The following is a 21,240-nucleotide window of genomic DNA, read 5'->3' as shown; positions in this document are numbered from 1 at the left end:
AGGAGTTTTACCCTGTTTCATAGTGACGATAAAAACTCGTGGAAACAAAGTGCATCGATTCCTGTCACTTGAAGGTCAGTGGACTTTTCAAGAAAGTAAGACAGAGTAACACCCTTACTTCCCTGTGCTTTCATTCCACAGAGACCTGCATCTCCTTAGGTTCAGTCAAACAGGACTAGACAATCCCAGTCTCCACTCATCACTTTGTGATTGGATGCCAACTGTCAGTCAGTCCGCCCTCAATCAACTCTGCTGACAGCAAAATCAAATCCAGGCCAACACATACACAAACAATTACGCACACAAACACACACAGAGACAGTTCCTTTCAAAAGCACAGATACCATCAGTGTCAGAAGGGTGAGACAGAGATGGGAGAGAAGGCAAGACATCAAAAGCAAAAATCACGGAGAAGAAATGTCAAAGGTCGTGGTAGCCTACTTATGAATGAAGGGCAACACATAACACACTCAGAAACACACACACATCCGTTAGCCTGTCATGATGGGCACTTTGCCTACTGAACTTGGCACACTCGCAAACAAGCTTGTCATAAAGGCTGCTGTTTTTCCATTCTCCCTCTTGATGTTTGTCGCTCTTTCTCTCTCTATCCAAATTCTCCCTCTGGAAAATTGGCTGGCTGTTTGGGGCTGTTGGAGAAACTGTTTCATGCAAGCTGTGAAGTACTGCTCAACCTGTAGAGGGTGGTTTGTGATGCTTGTCCTAATTTCACAGTGGAAGACGCAGGTATATGAAGCACTTCAGTTATTCCTAGTGCTGTATTTCATTTAAATGACTTTTGCCTCTAAAACCATCTTAAAAGGAGCTCAACAGTGAAGAAACAGGAATAGAAGTCCTTAACAGAGTGTCTTTGTGCACTGATGCAATGTTTGCTTACTCCACCCTCTGTGCACTTACGACCTTACTACCCCTGCAAGTCCGAAGTAAAGCATCTTCTTCCCTTTGCTTGTATCTTAGTGTGAGTTTTTGTGAATGTGTGTGCACAGTGGAGAGGTATCAGTGCACAGATGTGTTTTCTTGGAGTTTGTATTTGTTTTTATCAAATTATGACAGATTGGTGTGTTCATAAATGTGTAAATGTGCATGTCTACTTGTATGTACACTGGTGCACTGTAAATGTAAACAGTGAAAGGTGACCAGAGCAGGATAGACATGTGTACAACAGTGTGTCTACAGACGGGTGTGTTTGGTTTTCCAGTGCAATATATCTAAGATTTGCCATTCAGGCTCTGCACAGTGCTGCTCTGACTCCGCTGGACAAAGAGGTCACTGACAGCGTCACAAAAAGCTCCCTCTTTCAGCCCATTTACAAAAACAACAGATTAGACTTGAAAGCGCAAGGGAGAAAAAACATCACTTTCCTAGCTTGGCTGAGGAACATCCAAAAGAAGCCGTGTCCTTTTTATTTTCGGTGCCGGCTGATGCAAGTCATCACAGCACTTCCTTTAGCACACAAAACTCTTCCTCAGCTGCAGAAACTTGGCTCTGACCAACCTGGCTACATGGATCCCAATCAGAGAGGATATGTGGGATTGCAGCTTCATCTCTCCCTCTAACGCCCTGTCTCTCCATGGCTCCATCCCCAGCCAAGTCAGTATGCCTCTAACAGATTTCAACGAACACAGCAAGGGGTTATTATATCCAATCCCTGGTCAGACAAATCTGTTTCCATTTAAACTACACACTCCCTGCACCCCGTCCGTGCTCTTGCTCCTCACTTCCCCCCCAGTCTGCCCATCTGATCTGTTTGTGTGTAATTAAATATTACAACCAAATCACCCACAAAATGGGTCTGTATCGACCATAGTAACTGGCTTCAGTTTTGTTGGAGCACACATGCAGAGAAACCGATGCGTGCCAGCTAATGCATATTAGCAATTAGAATTGTTATGGTTGGCATTGATTTTTCAGGGGTAGGAAGCAGGAAAACTGATAATTTGAGGTTTGACGGAGACTCAAAGAGTTTACTCTTTGTGAGCTCTGTACAAATGTTTAAAAGCAAGGCGGAACAAATCTGCATTGCCACAGAAACAACCAAATTAAAAGACTGAATGGAGTACTGTGTATGTCTCTTTCTTCGCAAACCATATGCTGCAACACTTCATCAACCCATCTCTGTCTTAAATAACTGCGTGAGAGGGTGGCATAGCAGTAAGATGGACTGTCTTTTAGTAGCAATGACAGATTTTTTAGTGACTATCTGTACTTAGTTTATGTCTGGGATGGGTGCAATTACTACTGTAACAAAGTAGCTCATTATGCACATGGTCTTTTTTTGTTTTTGCATTTCAAATCACAATTACAGTATAGTTTGTACTGAGCATTACACTTTGTCAGGTCAGATTTTACATGATTTACAGAAAGACAATGTTTTTAACTCGATGTTCTAACTTCACCAACTTTATTTTAGCCTCAGGAGTGTTTAGTAAACACTAAAAGCCTGCACACGCCTTCGGTAGGATTAATTTACACTCCAATTTTATGTGAAAGTCAGACAGACCTGACTTCTCTTGCAGCATGTCAGTCAGTGGAAGAAAGGAAATAAATATGAGCCGCAGGAGCTAAATGTTATGTGGAGAAAGGCCTTGATATTGCACTTCCTCACTATGTCTGCGTTGTTCAGTTAGATCGGCTTTTCTCACAGTCACACACTTTAATCCCAATGTCAAATCATTATCGGCTATGTCGCCATCCTACCCTTTTTCTTTTTGGCTTGTGTTGCTATAGCTACTGATTGAGTGGCAAGATGGACAAAAAAGGCTCTGGTAATTTGTGGCAACCAAGGCAAACATGATCCAAAGAAACATAAGCACTGATTGGCCTGTACTTCTCAGCGCCAATCCAAGGTTTCAGAGGCTAACAGCACCACCATACAAGTAACTTGTCCTTTAGGCTTCATGAACACCAATAAGTGTAAAACCTTATAGGCCCATTGCGCACTGCTCAAAGCAACACAAAAAAAGGAGACAACATTAAAGTTTACATCTCCAGCTGCCACGAGCACAAAGCCCCTCTTCCATGAGTAGATGCACGCTTCTTCCTGCCCAGTTGGCAAGTGGAGTTCAGCAGAAGGAAAACTGTTCCAACATGAAACTGCTCGCAACAAGGTCTGTGGATTATCTTGAGCAAATGGGTCATGATTTCTGGAAAGAGACGTCGCTGTTGAGTATTTCAAATGTATTTTTTGGCGCTTTGAGCACCACAAGCCGAGTGTCATCTAGTTCCATTCTGTTGGAGAGAAAGCAGACGTCTCTACAGCTGATATTTCCAACACATTGCAACTTACACTGGCAAATTAATGTGTATCAAAAGCATTAAAATTATATTTTCCATCTATATATCTTATGACTGATTAAGCAAGTCAAATGTCAACTGTGTCCACTGATGTCATAGCAAAACAAGTCCTCATTTTTGTATACTTTTATATTGAGAAACACTTGCTCATACCAGTATAACTACCACTGACCTTTAATCTCTGACCCTCGACATCTAACACTCAGGTTTTAGTGTTATAATGACCATGCCAGACTCCAACACAGGTGCATGTGGCAGTGCTGTCTCCAAGCCAGACTTCACACAGGGATGATGTGAGGCACAGTGGTTTCTTTCAACAAAACCATTGCTAGCATTCAGGCAATGCACTGAGCCGCCTGGTCCAAGATTCCAGCCATCTTCCAGCCAGTCTTCCTGCTTCCCTCATTAGGTACTCCGGCTGCAACCCCAAACCATCGTGCAGGACAGATTCCCTCGAGAACCATGGCCAGGACTTTGTGGTAACATATGTGACACACTGGCTGCACATTTTCCAATTCAAACAAGCCAAATAAGCTCAATACCAATCTGAACTCATCTGTTCTCTCTGGATAGACTCAATTGATACTCTCCAAGAATCGGATTAGCAAGAATAAATCAAGATGCAAGGGCACTGACGCTTTCAAGTTTGCTGTCATTATTTCTGTGTCTATTTGCATCCACTGCCCTTTCTCTGTCATCCCCATCTTTCTGTGCTTCCCCCCTATCAGTGCTTTACTGTAAACAGTTTTAAGAAGCATGACTCATGCTGCTGTAATGTGATAGGAGGAGCGTGGCTTGAGATCAAAATAATGACTGAAGGAGGAAGAGAAAGGAGCGAGTACAGACGGGTTACAGACGGGGGAGTACACCATCTGTGAAGACAGTCATTTGACTTTGATTGTTATTAATTTCACAAACTAATGACCTGCATCAAAAGGACGTGAAATCAATGTGAGGTTCCCGAATCAGTGTCATTGGTTTTGTAATAGCTTGACAAATCATTTGCGGTGTCATATCTGTGAAGGCATTACTCATAGTTCTCCAAGAATAGTCCATACCCACACAAGCACATTTAAGCACCCACAGATGAGCACACTGAAACACATGTGCACACCATCACTCTAATGGGTCAGTGTTTTTACAGCTGGGACCAGACAAGAAGCCAGCGCAAACAGCGACATGGGCCATCAGTGTGTGCGTGTGTGTAGCCTGAGGTGGAACGTACACATAGCACACACACGAGCATAAATTGTAGTGTTTTGTGACGGATTAACCATTATCCACTAAAGCTGTATGACTTATGGTCTTAACTCTATACACACTCTGACCTGCTGACAGTGCTCACAAGGTTAGCATAAATTTGTCTGTACAGTTATTCGGGCCAAACACAGGCTTGATTTTAATGCCTGGGCAAATTTGCAGTATGCCTATCACACAAGGATGAACTTAAGTCTATTGCACTATAATATTAATGTCCTGATATGTTTTCCAAAACTGTATTTGATCCCGCTCCAGATTTGTGGAGCAGGGAGTGTATTTTGAGAGTGCTGGTTTCCCCATCTGTGTGACCACAGTGCTGGGCTGCTCTCCCTGCATCTTTTTGCCCACTGTTCCCACGCCTCTTTCTGGGCTAAATACATATTTAGGGAAATACTGAGCAGCAAATCATATGTCCTGCTCTCTCAGTGCACCCCAAACCCATTACTCACGGGCCTTTTTACTACTTTTTATAGAGCTGGAGTGGAGAAATTGAACTTTGCTTTTTGTTAGTGCTGGACCAAATCAGAGTTTATTTATCCAGGTAAATTTTGCTGCACATGAATGCTCTCTTTCAGACAGTCCCTGCTTCACATTCATTCAGTTGTACGGACTCGAGTCATAGAGCAGCCCTGTACAACCACAATCTTCCACTGCAAAGCTTGAATGGAGCTGTTGAGAGTTAGCGTCTTTGCTCAGGGTTAAATCACTAGTTTGCATATCTCACTATTGGACTATTGCTTTAACGACTGACATGGGAAACAAACACAGATGCAAAAGAAGTGTGAGAACATTGCAAAAGACCCACAAAAACTCAAATGCGGCTCCACTTAACTGCTCTGCCAGTCGGACAAAGTTTAACAGACATCTGTGTGCCAGTCATAAAGACCAACCCCTTCATAGCCACTTCCACTGTCCATTAGTAAAGCTACTACTCTGCACTTTAAAATGCCCCACAGTACTATCAATACAAATTATACCAGGAAGCTTGTGCTATTTCCTTGTGTGGAGAAATGAATGTCAAATGGATTCCTCTGTATAGCGCCACTGTGCAGTGAGTTCAACCAGTGCTGTGGAGCCATTTGAACACATGCAAAGCAGACTAAAGAGGTTTCCATGGTATGTGCGTGTGTCAGTGTGCACGAGAATGTGCCCGTCCAAGTGTGCGCCTGAGTAATGAATAAGATCCTGGCACATCACAACCGGGTTCCTCTAATGCACTCCCTGTAGACCAGAAGAAATAAACAGATAAAGATGAAGTGGACGTGAACGCAATAGCAAAGAAAAAAAAAAAAGAGGGCCAAGAGCGAGAGTGAGCAAGAGAGGGCAGGAGGGGAGAAGGGAGGGAGTTTTCAGAATTGTTATTGGAGCCGTAGAAGTCATTTCTGACTTAAAGAGTTCCAGATGTGGGCCAGCCCCTGAGAAAGAACCGGAGAGACAGAGAGAAATCAAGAGGAAGGGAGGAGTATTTATCAGACTGTACCCTTCCATGTGATCAGTAGTCTACCCTCCTGTTCCGAGAGCATTTGGTTCGAGAGCAGAAAGTGGATCTTTGCTTTTGTGCACACTAATGGTTGTGGCGGCTGGGGGGTGGGTGGACCTGAGCAGCAGTGGGGGGTTCAGAAAGCAAGATTTAGGGTGTGGGGTGTCAGGTGGTAAGGTGGTAGAGGGGTATGTGGCCAGAACAGCTCGGTCTAGGGCCTATAAAAAGCTAGGGTGGTCAGAATAATGGTCTGTTGTTATTACACACACACACACACACACACACACACACAAACACACACACACACACCCTGGTCTTTCTCAAAACCAGTGATTGAACTCACCAAAATAGGACCCAACCAAAAGACATCCGGTTAAATACTGGGACAAATGCCGCTCTTTAACTTATTTTGCAATGAAACAGCTCTAACTCAAGCATATGGTCACATAACTGGCAAGTCCAAAGCACTGCACATTTCCAGGCTTAAAGGGAGAGCACAGTAGAGAGAAACCAGTGGAAGCTGCACAGAATGTGAAATGTAAGGTGTCAGGGTATGTGTGCATGCATGTGTGCAAGTACTGTATATAAAGTGCTGAATTGATCTCAGACCTTTAGGAAGTCGGCAGAGTTACAGCATGCATGCATCACATGCACAGAAAGGTGCTCCTGCATGATAACGTCTTAACTTAGATCAGCCTGCTGCCCTGTCATAATGACTATGACCAGTTATTTTCTCCCCCCCTCTCTCTGTTATGCATGTGTGTATGTACATGGATGCCCATGCCCAGCTTCCCCAGCATTTGTTTTCACTCCCTCTGCGTTGGGCTAAGCTGCACGATCACACAACAAAAGGCTATTGTGCACTAGTAAAAAGCTCTGCTCCGGGGAGCTGGTAGTGGGCCACAAACAAAGGCTGGTTACATTGTCCCAACACAAGCTCATGAATCAACTCAACACAGGGCTGCCAAAAACAGCCACGGAAAGAGCGCTGTGAGTCTACTAGGGTTTTGACAAAGAGGGAAGGGAAAGAGAGTTGATTAAGGAGGGATGTGAGGGTGGAGGAAACAAATGGACAGGGAGCAGGATGCACAGCTGGAGCTGGAAGAAAGAGGAGGGAGAGAGATGTAAGATATGTAGAGATGGTGGTGGGTGAGAGGGATTTGTCCAAGAGGAGGAGAGCTGGACGATGAAATGGAAGAAGGGGAGGATTTGAAAGGAGTGCAGCCAACACAGCAGGAGGATGAGAGGTGAAGTCAGCATAAACAGAGAGCTGTGTCAACAGACAAGCCTCCTGCCTGTGCTCTAAAGGCTCTCTGCACCTCAAATCACAACAGCAGAACACGAGTGACACGTGAAAACTCAATCTTTTACCGAAGAGCAAAGTAGTTAAAATCAAATTTGCCCATCCGACACAGAATCCAGCAGTCATTTCTCCTCACACGGCCTTGGTGAGAGAGGAAAATACTCTCTTTGTTTGTATCAGATGCCTCTGTTCTGTTTTTTCCTATTCTGACAGGTCCAATTAACAACGAATCCATCAAGGCCTCACGCACAAAGAGCTGCTATTGTACACAGCAGCAGGCCACATTTCACCTTTTCCACACTGTGAGGGAGTGGAAAGTGGTGACCAGCACTCTGGAAGGAGAGTGTGTGACAGAAAGAAAAAGTTTGGGGTGAATGTTGACATCCATCACCTCATGGGAAAATATACACTGAAAGCTGTCATTTGCAACAGGACATAATGTTGATTTAACACTGGAAAAGAGTTAAATATATTTACCACTGGCGTTCTTCCCGCAGATCAGGTGCTCATAGTGCTGCAGGACTCCCCACAGCTCCGCGTCATTGTTCACCACCCCCTCCAGGGCCTCGGCACTCACTGGGGCGCATGCTGACCCTGAATCTGGTCCTGGATGACCCCTCTCGGCCATCAGCACCCGGACTCCTATCTCCTCCACCAAAGCTTCCATGCATGCGGTCAGGCATATCGCTGCATACTCATGGATACGCACGGAGATGCGGGTATCCACCATCCAGCGGAAGAAGCGTCCCACGGAGAAAGACAGGCCGCAGCGGGCGGACTTGCCCTTCCTCAGCAGCTCCCCTGCGCTCATACTATACATGGAGATGGCCTTGACCGTAGCAGAGACGCAGTGGTCAGCCAGGGCCCAGCTGAGCACCAGCCTCATGGCGCTCTGCACCTCGAAGCGTGTGCAGCGGCAGTGCATGACGCTGAGCCGCTGCGCCTCTCTGGAGATGCGGATGAGAGCCCTGCGGAGGAGGGCGGACAGCCGCCTCACCGCGTCCGGGGAGAACACAGGTGCAGGTCCCCCTTTGATGCTCCCACTCCCGGCCACTTTGCGAAGTATCTTTGCCACCTCCTCCTCACCCCAGGGGAACTCCTCCAAGTCAGGTAAGCGGGGACACTTGGAGAAGATGTCCTCCGGGTCTTCGGGGAGGACAGTGTTGACCGTGTCCCAGCTGTTGTTCCTGCTGTTCATGGAGCCGGAGTAATACCACCAGTTGCCCCGGTGAGGGGCCGTCATGAAGGCCTGGGAGTTTGACTTGGAGGAGGACAGGCTGAGGGATTTGCAGGAGTCCCCCGCCCCGTAGCCAGAGTCCAGCGTCAGGTCCTCCAGGGTTTTCATGTGGACATTGCTCAAACCAGCCATTATTGTGAAACTGTGTGTGCAGGGGTGTTTTTGGACGAGCCGCAAACCTCGTCAACGGTTTACCTGAAGTCAGCCAAGCAGCAGTCGAAACTCCCCGCAGAGCTGGATGAACTGGTTACACAGCGGCACACTTGTCAGACATGCTGCTAAACAGAGTTCAGTGCAGGACAGCGAAACAACACAACTGTACCCGCGGATAAAACCCCACTAGGCAGCCAAATTTTAATCAAAACCACCCTGTAGTGCCGGGACAGCTAATGAAATTGAAGTCGCGCCCGTCTCACCTTTCCCCCCGGGCAGCGCAGGGATTTAAACTTCCCTCCGGTGTCCACAGTCTTTTAAAAACACGACGAAGTGTCTCCACGCTCTCTGAGAACAACCAGACTAGTGTTTATTTGTTAAAACATATCCTGTGTTACCGCTCAACACTCCGAAACGGTTTCGTTTTCGTCAAAAGCCGTGGAAAGTCCGAGACTACCTCATCTCTGCCGTCCCGGTGCTCGGTCAGAAACAGGCTGTAGGAGACACTCAGCTACAGATGTGCGGGGGGAGGGACCGCTGCTGAATGACAACCGGAAGCAGCTAGCGAACCAATCACAGGAGGGCTCGCTTTTGCAGGCAGCCAATCAAAACCCGCCCCAGATCTTTGCTAAATTTGAGAGAATAAGAAAACTTTGTTTTGCCTCAAATGAGCATCAAACAAATTCCCTCAACATGTGTGACCCACATATGGTATGGCTGCATCTGCAACATAATTTGTTTTTACACATTCACACAAAGTCCTTATTATAGATTCATGTTACTACAAATGTTTTACATATGTTTTTTCTTATGCTTTCACCACTAATTGCAATTAAACATAATGATGTATAATATAATTAACACATTTTACCAACAAAGCCATGTGTTTCCAATTAATTAGCATATTAATGGGTCTGTGTGTGTGTGTGTGTGTGTGTGTGTGTGTGTGTGTGTGTGTGTGTGTGTGTGTGTTTTAATTCTGCATATAATTGTGTGTTTTTTGTACATTTGTATATATTACGCTATCATACATAGGTGTTTGAGCATGTTATGAATAGTACAACACTCATTGGACGGGTCACTGTGATTTGGCAATCAGGCCTCTACTCCTCAGAGTTGATCTCATCTAATTGGTGGCACCAACTGACTGATTCACCACACCTGGTTGTAATCCATCTGTGTCTATATCTGTTCTCATGTCAGCAGCACTGATGGTAGTCAGCTGCTGTTTTTATTCGCATTTTATTCTGTTTTTTGCACTTTGAACACCCTTTGTATTGTGCACAGATGTTCTGAATAAATTGATCTCAGCCTGTGAACCTTTTTTCTGTCCAGCCCAGTTGCACTGGTGTGCGGGTGTCTCCTCTGCCATCCTTTCTTTATTATAATTATTATGATTAACACATTTTACCAACAAAGCCATGTGTTTCTAATCAATTATTATATTAATGGGTCTGGGGAAATGCTTGTGGTTGGTTACTGTAACCAAACTGCACACGAGCAGACTTGAGTTAGGGTATCTCCTCATGTTGACAGAGAGAATTGGCTTGCTGCCTGCACATTAGCTAATCTCTCACCTGCAGCCTGTAACAGAAATTGAATCTGTAAAGCTCTTGGTAATAATGCAAGAAGTGGAGTGGTTTACTTTGATTTGACGAGACTTAGGGATTTCACTGAAAGTGCATTTTAAAAGCTTATTTAGACAGATGTGTTGTAATAGCTTAAATAAGTACATGTAGTTTTCTTTTTTTTAAGTTTTCCAACTAAGACATTGTGTACTGGCTCATATGGTTTGTACCAAGTCCACTGTTTTGTGCTCATTCGGCACCAATTCAGCAGAGGTGATGCCAAAAAAGTGTCAGCTCTTGCTTTCAAAACAAACTTTACACAAATCCTCTTTCGAAACCCGTTTTGAAGCAACATGCGGCCCTGTTTGTTGATCCTGGTTAAGCGCTGTAACATGCTTGAGGTCAAAATAAAGCAAACATGTTGAAGAGGCCTGTGACTACCTGCTTCTCATCACATAGACAGGTAGGGTGTGCCCCCACATGGGACAGAGTCCAACACTATTGCAAAATGAGTTTAGAGCAGATCTCTCACCATGTATGCTTTTGACACTGCAACGCATTGTGAAAGTTGCTGTAATGAAGGGTTTCATGCGCATTTACAGACCTGGACATTACAGGACATGCTATACCATGTATGTATTTCCAGTGGAAAGAGTGACTCCCACCCACACACACACACACAGCTACTCATACATTATGGTCTATGAATCACTCAGTCAGGGAATTGAGGAGGGAGTCAACATTTCAGTCTAGTCAACCTCCCCAGTTTTTCACTGTTAGTCAAAGCTCCTCTAAATGAGATCAGAAGACACACTGGGCGTAGGGGAGTTCACAGGAGGTTAGCACTTGCCTCATCCAGACCTCACGTAGAGGTGGTGCGGACAGCGTTTACCTCATGGTCTCCCTGCGTGCGTGAGCACTCAGGGCAGACCACCACCCAGAGCAAAGGGGCACACACGGTGGGAATCAACAACTCAAAACAAAAAGCCCTGTGAATGATTAAATGTGGTCCTGAAAACATTACAGCTCTGCTGGAGCTCTAAATGTTAGTTTCACAATGTTTGCTTTTCTCTCTGCATTGGTCATAAAACACAAGAAATGTGATATTGGATCAATTTAACTTAGAGTGGGTAACTAGGTGGTGATGTCAGAGTCAGAGAGGTGAAGCAGTGCGAGGGTTACAGAGGGTTTTATCATGATGTCATAGTTACTTTGCACTTGTAGCTGGTAATAAAAGTGCATCAGGGCCTCTTCAAATCTTGGCAAAATGAACTTGAAGTAATCACTGTGAACATTTTTTTAATCTACCTGAATATAGTTTATTATTTAAACATTTGTACAAACCCATTAAGCTTAATACACCCTTTTTAGGTACAAAAATACCCTGTCATGTCACCTAACTGGTGTGATTTAAATAAGCTTTTCATGCATGGTCAAGCATAAAGGAGGTGTTCTCAGACAGAGGGAGTATGTGAGAGTGAGTGTAGGAGGGGGATTTTGCACACTAGAAATGCTCTTCATTTGTCTTCACACTAATCTTCTCACCTACAGTGACTCAACCCTGCCACTGCTCAAAATATATAAATGTTCTTCATTTCATTTTCACGTTTGATCCATTCAACCACTGTATGTCTGCAGGTATGTGTGTATGTATGTATGTATACTGTATGTATGAGTGGAGCACCACCGTGTGGTCAGATAGAAAATAGGGTTGTAACTCATATTTTTCACAAATATCCTACAAGAGGCAACAAAGCAAAAACAAAGCAAAAAAACAAAACAAAAAACCCCCCACACAAACAAACAAAAACAACATCTGAAAAATCATCTGGACGTAAGCATAAAATTTTATTTGCAAAAACCCAACAAATCAAAATAAAAGTACAATACATTCTTAAAACCTTTTCTCTACAAAACAATTTCACAGAAATTACCTTGGAATGTATATTCCTATTTTTCATTTTTATGTTTCTTATATATATAGTCTTATATTTAATGTGTTTCTTTTGTTCTTTAAATAGTCCCATGTCAGTGTTAAATGACGTACAGTATAGACCTTTTTTCCTGTAGAGGCAAAGAAAGGGTCTTGGAGGGCATTTTTGACAATCATGTAGTCAATAACAGATCATTAACTCCCATCCACATATATGTTCAGCCAGCCTTGAGCCCTCCAGCCGCTCCCCATCAATATAAGTACCATGTTGCATAAACAGAGGCATTAAGAGCCCGGCCTCCAGCCAAACTAATGGGAGCAGGTGGGGTCCTGCTGGACTGCAGCTGCCAGTGAGTCTCCATCGCACCTCCTGACTTCACTCAGTAGTCATTAGTACCATCTTTGTGTTTCTCACTAACGGGGTAACTAGCTTGTAAAGACCGCTCTTTCCTGCTTCTAAGGTAATATAATAAATACACTGAAACATCTGTAATCCATTGAAGAGAACCATATTTCCCTCTTTTACAGTGTATCTGAATGTACAGTGACGTTACAGCCTGCTGATAAATAACTGTGTATTTCTGTCTGTCCCTGCCCTCTTCTGTCATTAGTTTAAAAACTGCCCGCAGCCAAACCCTGATAAAAGGCACACATTTGTGAAACAGCCATGCCTCACCACGTCGTGTCCAACACATGAAATGGTCTCCCTTCTTGTTGGAGCTGTGTACAAGCTTAAAAGAAGAGTGTCTGTTTTCGATAGCTAACCTTTCCCTGTCTCGGTTGTATCTGAATATGAGAGACGGCGTTTTATCCCTCAAATTCTAATATCTAAAAATGCAACTCGCAGCTCTGAAAAATGCTTGATACAATGGTGTGACAGTGTAAAAATGAGATGTCAGACAGCTGTTGTTGCCCTCTGCTTCCCTCCTGTTACAGCTGACAATGAGGTTAGAGATGTGGAGGGAATGGATGCCGTCAGTAGAGTTGACAGGTGTAAAACTGTTCACAAATTCAGTGTTTCAGAACAGAAAATAGCACCTTAAATGGTAGTGCATCCATGCTGTCAGAACACATGAGAGCTCCTTAAAAATAATTAACAGCAGAACAAACTCCAGTTGATGAAACAAAATCAAGTCATATCCGATAGCTAGCATTAATGTGGGTGTCGTACATAAAACTGATGCTTCAACAGATACAAATGCACAAATCAGCATGACACTGAAACAGACAGAGGCAGAAATGAGTTGAAGGGACAGAAAGAGAGATAAAGATGACGTATCTGTCAGTATCGATTCAGAAAGGGGGCTTCCATGATTCAAAAAACCTTCTTTGTTTTGTAATACCAGGAGAACTTCAGCACCTCTGTCATACTGATTAATGATATCCAACAGGTAGTAGTTGATATTTAGAAATGGTGTTTTACCAAAGACAGTTCCTCTACTCGATCTACGTCACCATGCCTGACTCTATCTGAATAACATGTTGACACACATTCTATTAGGCTCCCACGTGAGAGCGTGTTAGAAAAAAAGATCTTAGGTTGTCTTCACATCTCCTTGTTAGAAAAAAGGTGCTTCCTGTCACCATGAGCACACACAAGCGGCAACACACCCACATACACCTATATATTTACATACCCACGCATACACACAACCACACTCACACAAAAAACAGCTGCTTTCCCAGTCTGTCTGAAAACATTGCACCAAAAAAAGGACAGAGAGAAGGAGAACAAAAATAACTCTCTTCTCTCTGTACAGTAGTTCAGTCAGTGAGGCAAAGTGATGACTCAGGTCTATCTGCGTAAACGGCTCGCTTGTACAATTCAGATTTGGACTCTATTTCCTCGTACAGACAAGCATACAAGAGGGGCCGATGGCGAAACGGAGGCGTCCCCGAGAGGAGCCCGTTTCAAAAAAAGGCAGAGTTCAGGCAGTGAGCGAGCTCCCACAGGTCTCTCTCACACACACAGTGGATCTGCAGGTGGGTTCAGAAATCCTCCGACCAGCAGGGGGGGCGCTACCCCTTTGGGGTTTTCTTGTTTTGGGCGTTCCACATGCCTCGTTTGGAGTGGTAGTAGTGAAAGAAGTTCCTCAAGCGTAGTCTCTCCACCTCCAAACCATTCTGCAGTACCCTAGAGGTGATGGGAGGGAGAAATGCTAAGTTAAAACTGGGTTCTTTTCATTGTAGTGGGTTGCAAGGAAAGTGACAAGCTTTTTTCATCAGCAGAAAATAGGTTTAACAACTGTTCTTAGATCATGTTCAAAATACTGAAGAAACTTACATCTGGGTAGGGTTTAAATATGTTTTTGGTTTCATCTGCTGAGGTTTTGATCCCACCCCAACACAACTGAGATGAATAATATTTTGTTTGTAATGCTTAAAGGTCCAGCGTGTAGGATTTAGAGGTGTCGAGTGGTGAAGTTGCAAAACTAAAACTTGTCATTTGTGGCAGGGTAGGAAAACTACAGGGGCCAATGCAAAACTGTGTAAGGCCCTATCTAGAGCCAGTGTCTAGTTTGTCTGCTCTGAGCTACTGTAGAACAACATGGCGGACTACATGGAAGAGAACCCGCTCCGTATCTAGATATAAACAGCTCATTCTAAGGTAACAAAAACACAAATATTCTTATTTTCAGGTGATTATACACTTATAAAAACATAGTTATGAATCTTATTCACCATTTCTGCTTATAGATACCCCTAAATCATACACACTAGACCTTTAAATCATTGAAAAAAGTCAATATCAATGCTATCAGCACCAAAAATGAAATTATATCCATCCCTGTTATCTTGGGGATGAGTGCAGTAATCTGAATTCAACCAAGATAACCTGCATGGCTCCATAGCATAAGAGGTAAGAGATAAGTGAGAAAACGTGTCTATAAGGGATAACTGGCTTCTCCTTTACCCAAATTCAGCTCATAATTGCAACACATCTCGATAGCAGCAACCTTTCCTGATGTTAGTAAATGTAGGTAATACCTTACACTGAATATTTTAAGACCTTGCTGGCTGACACATACAGCACCTATTGCTGTTGTACCCACTATCCACCTTTATTGCTTTAAAAGAGTACATTTACTGTATACACTTTATAAGTGTTTGACAATCCAAGCAACATCTATAAACACTGTATCTTAACAGTGATGAATTATAATACACAGGAGGAGGGCACGATTGTATAAGCTCCTGGTACTACCATGAAAAAGTGTGCAATGTTTACTACAACTTTAAACATCATAATAGAGTTGAGTCAACATCTTGTGACATAGTCTAAAGAAAAAAGAACTCTATATAGTCTCTTAATAGTATTCACTGTGGAGCTATGGTGTCGGCTTGTTGCTGGGTTACCTGTCTAGCAGCTCCCAGTCCTCTCCACCCCAGCGGTCTTTGAATTCCTCCGTGTTCATCCCTCCGATCTTATCAAAATCAGACTTATATATTCCAAACAGGCCGAAGCCGTTCACCTCCCAGTAACCTGCGGAAAGAACAAAAAGAAAGTTAAAAGGAACTATTGGTCCCATTGCACACCGTTGCATCAACTGTGATCTGATGCCTACAAAGTACCAGTATGTGCTCCTGATGCAAGAGCCTTTATTATGCATGTAAATTGAAATTTTCTGTTATGAATTCAAAGTAAGTGTCTGGAACTGGGGAATAAGTTTGAGTGACGAGTCAAACTAAACTATGTTAATGCGTGAGTGTGATTATTCCTGTATGAGCGCAGACGTGTGCCTGCAAGCGTGTAATGCGCGTGTGTTTTGTTGTTTGTTACCATCAGGCTCATGTGGCGAACTGCCGCAGCCGAGTCTCATGACAATGGGAGCGAAGGCGAGGCGTCCCTCCACACAGTGCTTCCTGATGCTTTCCAAGATGTTGAGAGGGAAGTGGATGTGCAGATCACACAGGAACACAATGCTGTGACTATCCTGAAAGAGGAAACAAACATGCACGTACACATTCATTACACTGAAATCATCTCTGAATCTGTGACTCTGTGTACGAGCTGGTGCAAATGTGAGCGTGCAATTGGATGTTCACGTAACGCCTAATATAGGATTTTAGGATTAAAGAAAGTGGAGAAGTCTGGGCTCAGCATCAGTGGCTTGTCTTCACTTCCAGAGCCTGCAGGTCATTCAGACATGAGTGACGGCCCCGTCATCCCACCGTGACAGCACTGACACTCAACTGGCGGATCAACGTCTGTCCAAATTTCTAGCCGCTCCACGCCCCTGTGGGTGGGTGTGCACGCGTGTGTGACAGGGAGACAGCCAGAGAGCGGCGTTAAAGGCACATGCACACAAATAACCTGCGAAAGCGAATGGATGTGACAGCTATGGCATACACATGACAGAGGAAATGCAGCTAACTGTCTAAGCGATTCGCTGTCACCCACAGCCAGGCTCTGTGGGAGAGGGCGAAGGGAAGCAGGAGGAGGCTCGGAGGTTAAGGGCGAGATCCGCAGCCTGTGACAGACCGCCGTGGCAGTGATGTATTCATTATGCATGAGTGTTCTTTCTGTCTGTCCATCAGTAAAGGTCATGTGGTCAGTATGAGTGGCTGACCTTCAGTGAGTGGCTTTTTCCCTGCCAGCTCACGTTGTTGTCTTGCCTCTGTGTGTATGTTTGTTTCTCTAACCTCAATAGTGTCCACTCCGATCTGCAGTCCGGCTGAGCGCTCGAAGTTGCCTTCTCTCCTTAGATACTCATATCTGTTCCAACAAAAATATGCAGACACATCACTTGAAAAGCCTTGAAAATATTCTAAATCATCTCAACATTTATTTAAAGGAACAGTATGTAAGATTTAAGGGAGATTTAATAGCGTCTACTGGTTAGGATTATTGCAGATTACAACCAGCTGAAACTTCTCCTTGTGTTCCTTGTTCAAAAGCTACCAGGAGCCAAACTATCCGTGGAGGTGTCTTCCTCTCCAAAACAAATGAATCAGGGGACTAAAACAGGTAAAAACACTGAATAAAGCAGTTTCATTTTACAAATCAGTGTTTCTTCTATGATGTTTGGCACCTCACAGATGTTGCTTGCCCAGCGCCTGCAATGTGTGCTCACCGTATTTCAAATCCAGACATTCAAGAGGTTTTTACCAGGAGCCATGCTAACAAAACAACTGGACCTATGATTTAAACCGTTAAAACACTGAATAAAGCAGTTTCATGTTACAAATCAGTGTTTGTCTGATGCTGTTTGCCATGTTACAAACAGGCCGTTAGCCTAGCACCTGCTAATTTGTACTCCTCATTTTTGTCTGATAACTTATGACCCAGACTTTCAAGAGGTTTTTACAGGGAGCTGAACTATCCGTAGAGGTCTCTTCCTCTCTGAAACAAACTGACCTGGTGATTTAAACCTGTAAAAACACTGAATAAAGCAGTTTCATGTTTAAAAAGTTGTTGTTTTTTCGACGCTGCTCGTTGCAGAAGGCCTTGTTACTATGGTGGCTGACACAAAAATGCAAAAACATGAATGGCCCTATCTAGAGACAGTGTTTGGTTTGTCCGTTCTGGGCTACTGTAGAAACATGGTGGTTTAACATGGCAATCTCAGTGGGCGAGGGCCTGCTCCCTTTATTAATATAAATGAAACATTCTAGGGCAACAAAAAACACAATGATTCTTATTTTCAGGTGATTATACACTAAAGAAAATATGCTTAATAAATCATATTCCATTTCTGCCAATAAATCCCCCTAGATCATTCACAATGGACCTTTAAACTCATATTAGGTGGCTGATTGTGATGCACACACACACCTTGGCACAGTGCTCTCTCTTAGTGCCTGCTCCACGTCCATGTCTTCGCTCTCAAAGTCGACAATGATGATGCTGAAATTGTCGTCCTTTGTCTGGCGATGAAGATTCTCCATGTCGGAGATAAACTGCTGTACCCAGCGAGCCTGGTTTTTCACTGAAGGGAAGTAAGAACGGTAGAAAAAGTACATAGCAAGTTAGGAAAACAAAATAAAACAAGAAATATGAAAAAAGTGATTCTCCTTTTCCTTTCATGATGTATATTTGTTGCATGCACAGAATAGAACAACACCTTCTGGACAGTAAGGGAAAAACAAATATACAGCATGACGGAATGGCAGGACAACAAACGTGCATGACCATATGTTGCAATGCTGATGCCATATTGTTTAGAATAATGGAATAAATTATATTAAGTAAAATCATTTTGTGTTTATTATTTTATGTTATTTTCCTAGTAATGACCAGTAGTTGACCAGATGGACCGTGTTTTTGTCTTGTGTGAAGAAGCTATGTAAAATCTGTTGTTAATTCAGTCACAGAGGACGGCAAAAAGTCTAAATATTTTAACTTTAGAAAGCTATGCTGTCTACCGCTACATTGCCCTGTATTCGATACCGGTCTTGCCTAGCGATATCCAGTTTGCCATCTGCTGTCTCCCTGATTCCATGTGAATGCAGCATTAATATGACAGTTGCTTTTGTACCACTATTTCAGTTTTGAAAGTTATCTAGGTCCCCCTTTTGACTGACCTGGCACCACAAAGTGCACCATGACATCTCTCCTCCACTGTAGCATGACTGGCTGGCAGAGCAGAGGCTTAGCATAGGCAGTGCTCCAGGGGGTCGCTCCGGGCCGGGCTGGGGACCTCGTGGAGGGAGGGGGCGGCGGAGTGGTGAGGCTGGACGTGGCAGCAGACGGAGCCGAAGCGGGTGCAGAGGCCGGGGCAAAGTCAGTGTTCTCTAGACTTTCCTCTCCCTGCCTGCTGCGGTGGAGCAGCAGGTAAATGTATTCTGACAGACGCACCACGCTGCGGCCTCTCTCCATTAGCTCCAGCTCCACCAAGTAACGGTTCCCTCTCGCTGAATCGCGCCGCTTCTCAACGTTGACGATCCTCAGCAGGGTGTAGATCCTGGAGCAGAGGCAGGAAAAAAAAGCTCAAGAAAGCACAGATGGGTACACGCTCTGGAATATAATATAAAAGAAAGGGGGGCTATGGAAATACAACACACTACTTCTCATATCACTCTCACAACTGGATTAATTATTGTTTGACTGTAAGCAGACCACTTAAAATTGTGGCTACTGAAGCGGCGAGTGAAGTCGGCATGGTGTGATTTGGGAGGAAAATGAAAACAGACCAAGCTACTTTACACAAATAACAATCAAGGTTTTTAAGCACTGCTGCAGAAAATGGTAATCAGCACATAGAGGACTCCTAACATGAAGTCAAAGCATCGGGGCATGACCAATATGTTCTCAGTAAAATTACTTCTTGCTTCACATAATGATTAGCAAAAGAAACCACATTTGAACTTAGAGTGTTGCAGGCAAACATAAGCCCTCTTTTACTCTCACACCATCCCTACTCCCTCCCGCTTTTTATCTCACCCTCCGTTGCGTTCGTTGAGTTTCTCCATGTACTGTGCCAGCACATCCACCACCTCACTCTCTGCCAGCTGGAGGTTGCCCGACACGTTGCAGCGAAGGTCATTCCAGTCAGAGCGCAGCAGCTCAAAGTCCATCGGGTTGACTGAGAAGGTCCTCTGCCAATTGATGCTTTCCTCTGCCCAACCTGGCCGAGCCTCGACCTCCTCGTAGCTGTAGTCCGACATCTCGCCCTCCTCTGGTTCTGGCTCGGGATCGGGGTCAGTGTCAGGATTAGAGCGGTTTGTATCCTGGTCGAGCTCTGCCGGGTTGGGGTCCGGATCCGGCTGCTGCTGGGACTCTGTGATCTCGGAGGTCCTGAGGTAAGAGGTGACTCGTGCTTGACCTTGGAGTGTGTTTTCTGTGGCGTTTAACCTTTGCTGGGTAACTGGAGGGGGATCTTGATGATGGGAAAGTGGGGTTAACGGGTCACCTTTGCTGAGTACATCAGCAGTGATAGTAGTCTTCAAATCCCAATGCTCCCCTTTCCTCTTGCTTTTCTCTGGATGGTTCTCACCTGCCGCCCTGCTGCCAGACTTCTGTACACTTTCATTCTGTATGCTGATGCTTCCATTTTGAGGAGATGTCTTACCTTCTTTTGTGGGGGGGTTGGGCCAGAGCTGAGGGGCACTAACAAGACTCCTTCCTCCTGTTATGCCTCCCCCAGCATGTCCTTTAGCACCCAGGTTTACCAGCCTTGTGGTCTTTCCAGTTTGGTACAGAAAGACCCCCGGGAACACCTCTCGAGGATGGCGAGAAGCCCTCTCCTCCCTCCGCTCTCGACGCTGCTCCCGCTCCCTCTCTCTGTCCCTCTCTCGCTCCTTGGCAGGTCGAGGCCTGGTGATGTAGATCTTGTTCTCCTCCCTCTTCTCCTTCTTGTTTCCAGCAAGCTTGTTGTTGTTGTCATCATGGAAGTTGTTGCTATGGGCGGAATTGCTGAGGATCTGCTTGGCTCGGCTGGCAAGGGCAGAGAGGGAGGACTTCTGGGGGAAAAGGAGTGAAGACTTGCTCAGTTTAGGAGGAGTTTCAGCTCCCTTCTCTCCTCCTCCTCCTCCTCCTCCACCACCTGCGGCCCCTCCTTTCCTGCCAGGGCTCAACTCTGCTGGACCTGTACGGATCCAAGACAAGGAGCGACCCCGGACCACGCTGTCCATGTCAGGCTGAAGCACCCTGGGCTGGGGCTCTTCAAGTCCCTTCCTGGCATTTTGTCTCATGTTTGTATGATCTCTTCCCCAGTCTCTGTCCAAATCCCTACCCATCTGTCCATCTCTGCGAGGAAAGTGTCTCCTTTCTCTGTGGCGTATGATACTGTTGACTGCTCCCTCCTCCTCCTCATCAGGGTCCTCCTCCTCTTCTTCCCCTTCTCTGCCAGCTGGTGTTGGAGCAGGTTTTGAGTGCTGATGGGAGGCATTGGAGGTGTGGCTGGTCTGGCTGGGATGAGAAGGCTTTTTGGGGGACTGTGTGCCAACAATCTCTGCCTCGTCCTCTACATCCACCACCTCCTCTTCCTCTAGGAAATCTGGAGACATGAAGGACACAAAGTTGAAATGGTGTGCACATGTGTGTGTATA

General features: G+C 44.8%; 2 protein-coding genes across 3 annotated transcripts in view; both read right to left on the bottom strand.

The window, feature by feature from the left end:
• Positions 1-9,245, bottom strand: part of abtb2b (ankyrin repeat and BTB (POZ) domain containing 2b) — a 48,600-nt gene extending 39,355 nt beyond the window's left edge. The window contains exon 1 of the mRNA XM_049574620.1: positions 7,836-9,245. Coding sequence (XP_049430577.1) covers positions 7,836-8,727 — 892 coding nt within the window. The 5' untranslated portion in view covers positions 8,728-9,245. The remainder of the gene's footprint in view (positions 1-7,835) is intronic.
• A 2,909-nt stretch (positions 9,246-12,154) lies between these two features.
• The window catches only part of b4galnt4a (beta-1,4-N-acetyl-galactosaminyl transferase 4a), a 186,707-nt gene continuing 177,621 nt past the window's right edge, over positions 12,155-21,240 (bottom strand). For both annotated transcript variants that reach the window (XM_049574774.1, XM_049574775.1), the window contains 7 exons: positions 19,634-21,188; positions 18,775-19,154; positions 18,026-18,179; positions 16,894-16,966; positions 16,031-16,184; positions 15,607-15,733; positions 12,155-14,383 (listed from right to left, as the gene is read on the bottom strand). In XM_049574774.1, coding sequence (XP_049430731.1) covers positions 14,269-14,383; positions 15,607-15,733; positions 16,031-16,184; positions 16,894-16,966; positions 18,026-18,179; positions 18,775-19,154; positions 19,634-21,188 — 2,558 coding nt within the window. In that variant the 3' untranslated portion in view covers positions 12,155-14,268. The remainder of the gene's footprint in view (positions 14,384-15,606; positions 15,734-16,030; positions 16,185-16,893; positions 16,967-18,025; positions 18,180-18,774; positions 19,155-19,633; positions 21,189-21,240) is intronic.

The sequence above is a fragment of the Epinephelus fuscoguttatus genome, linkage group LG4 (genome assembly GCF_011397635.1).
Source record: "Epinephelus fuscoguttatus linkage group LG4, E.fuscoguttatus.final_Chr_v1".
NCBI lineage: Eukaryota > Metazoa > Chordata > Actinopteri > Perciformes > Serranidae > Epinephelus > Epinephelus fuscoguttatus.
Note: the sequence above shows the minus strand (reverse complement) of the source record. Positions and strands in the feature narration are given on the sequence as shown.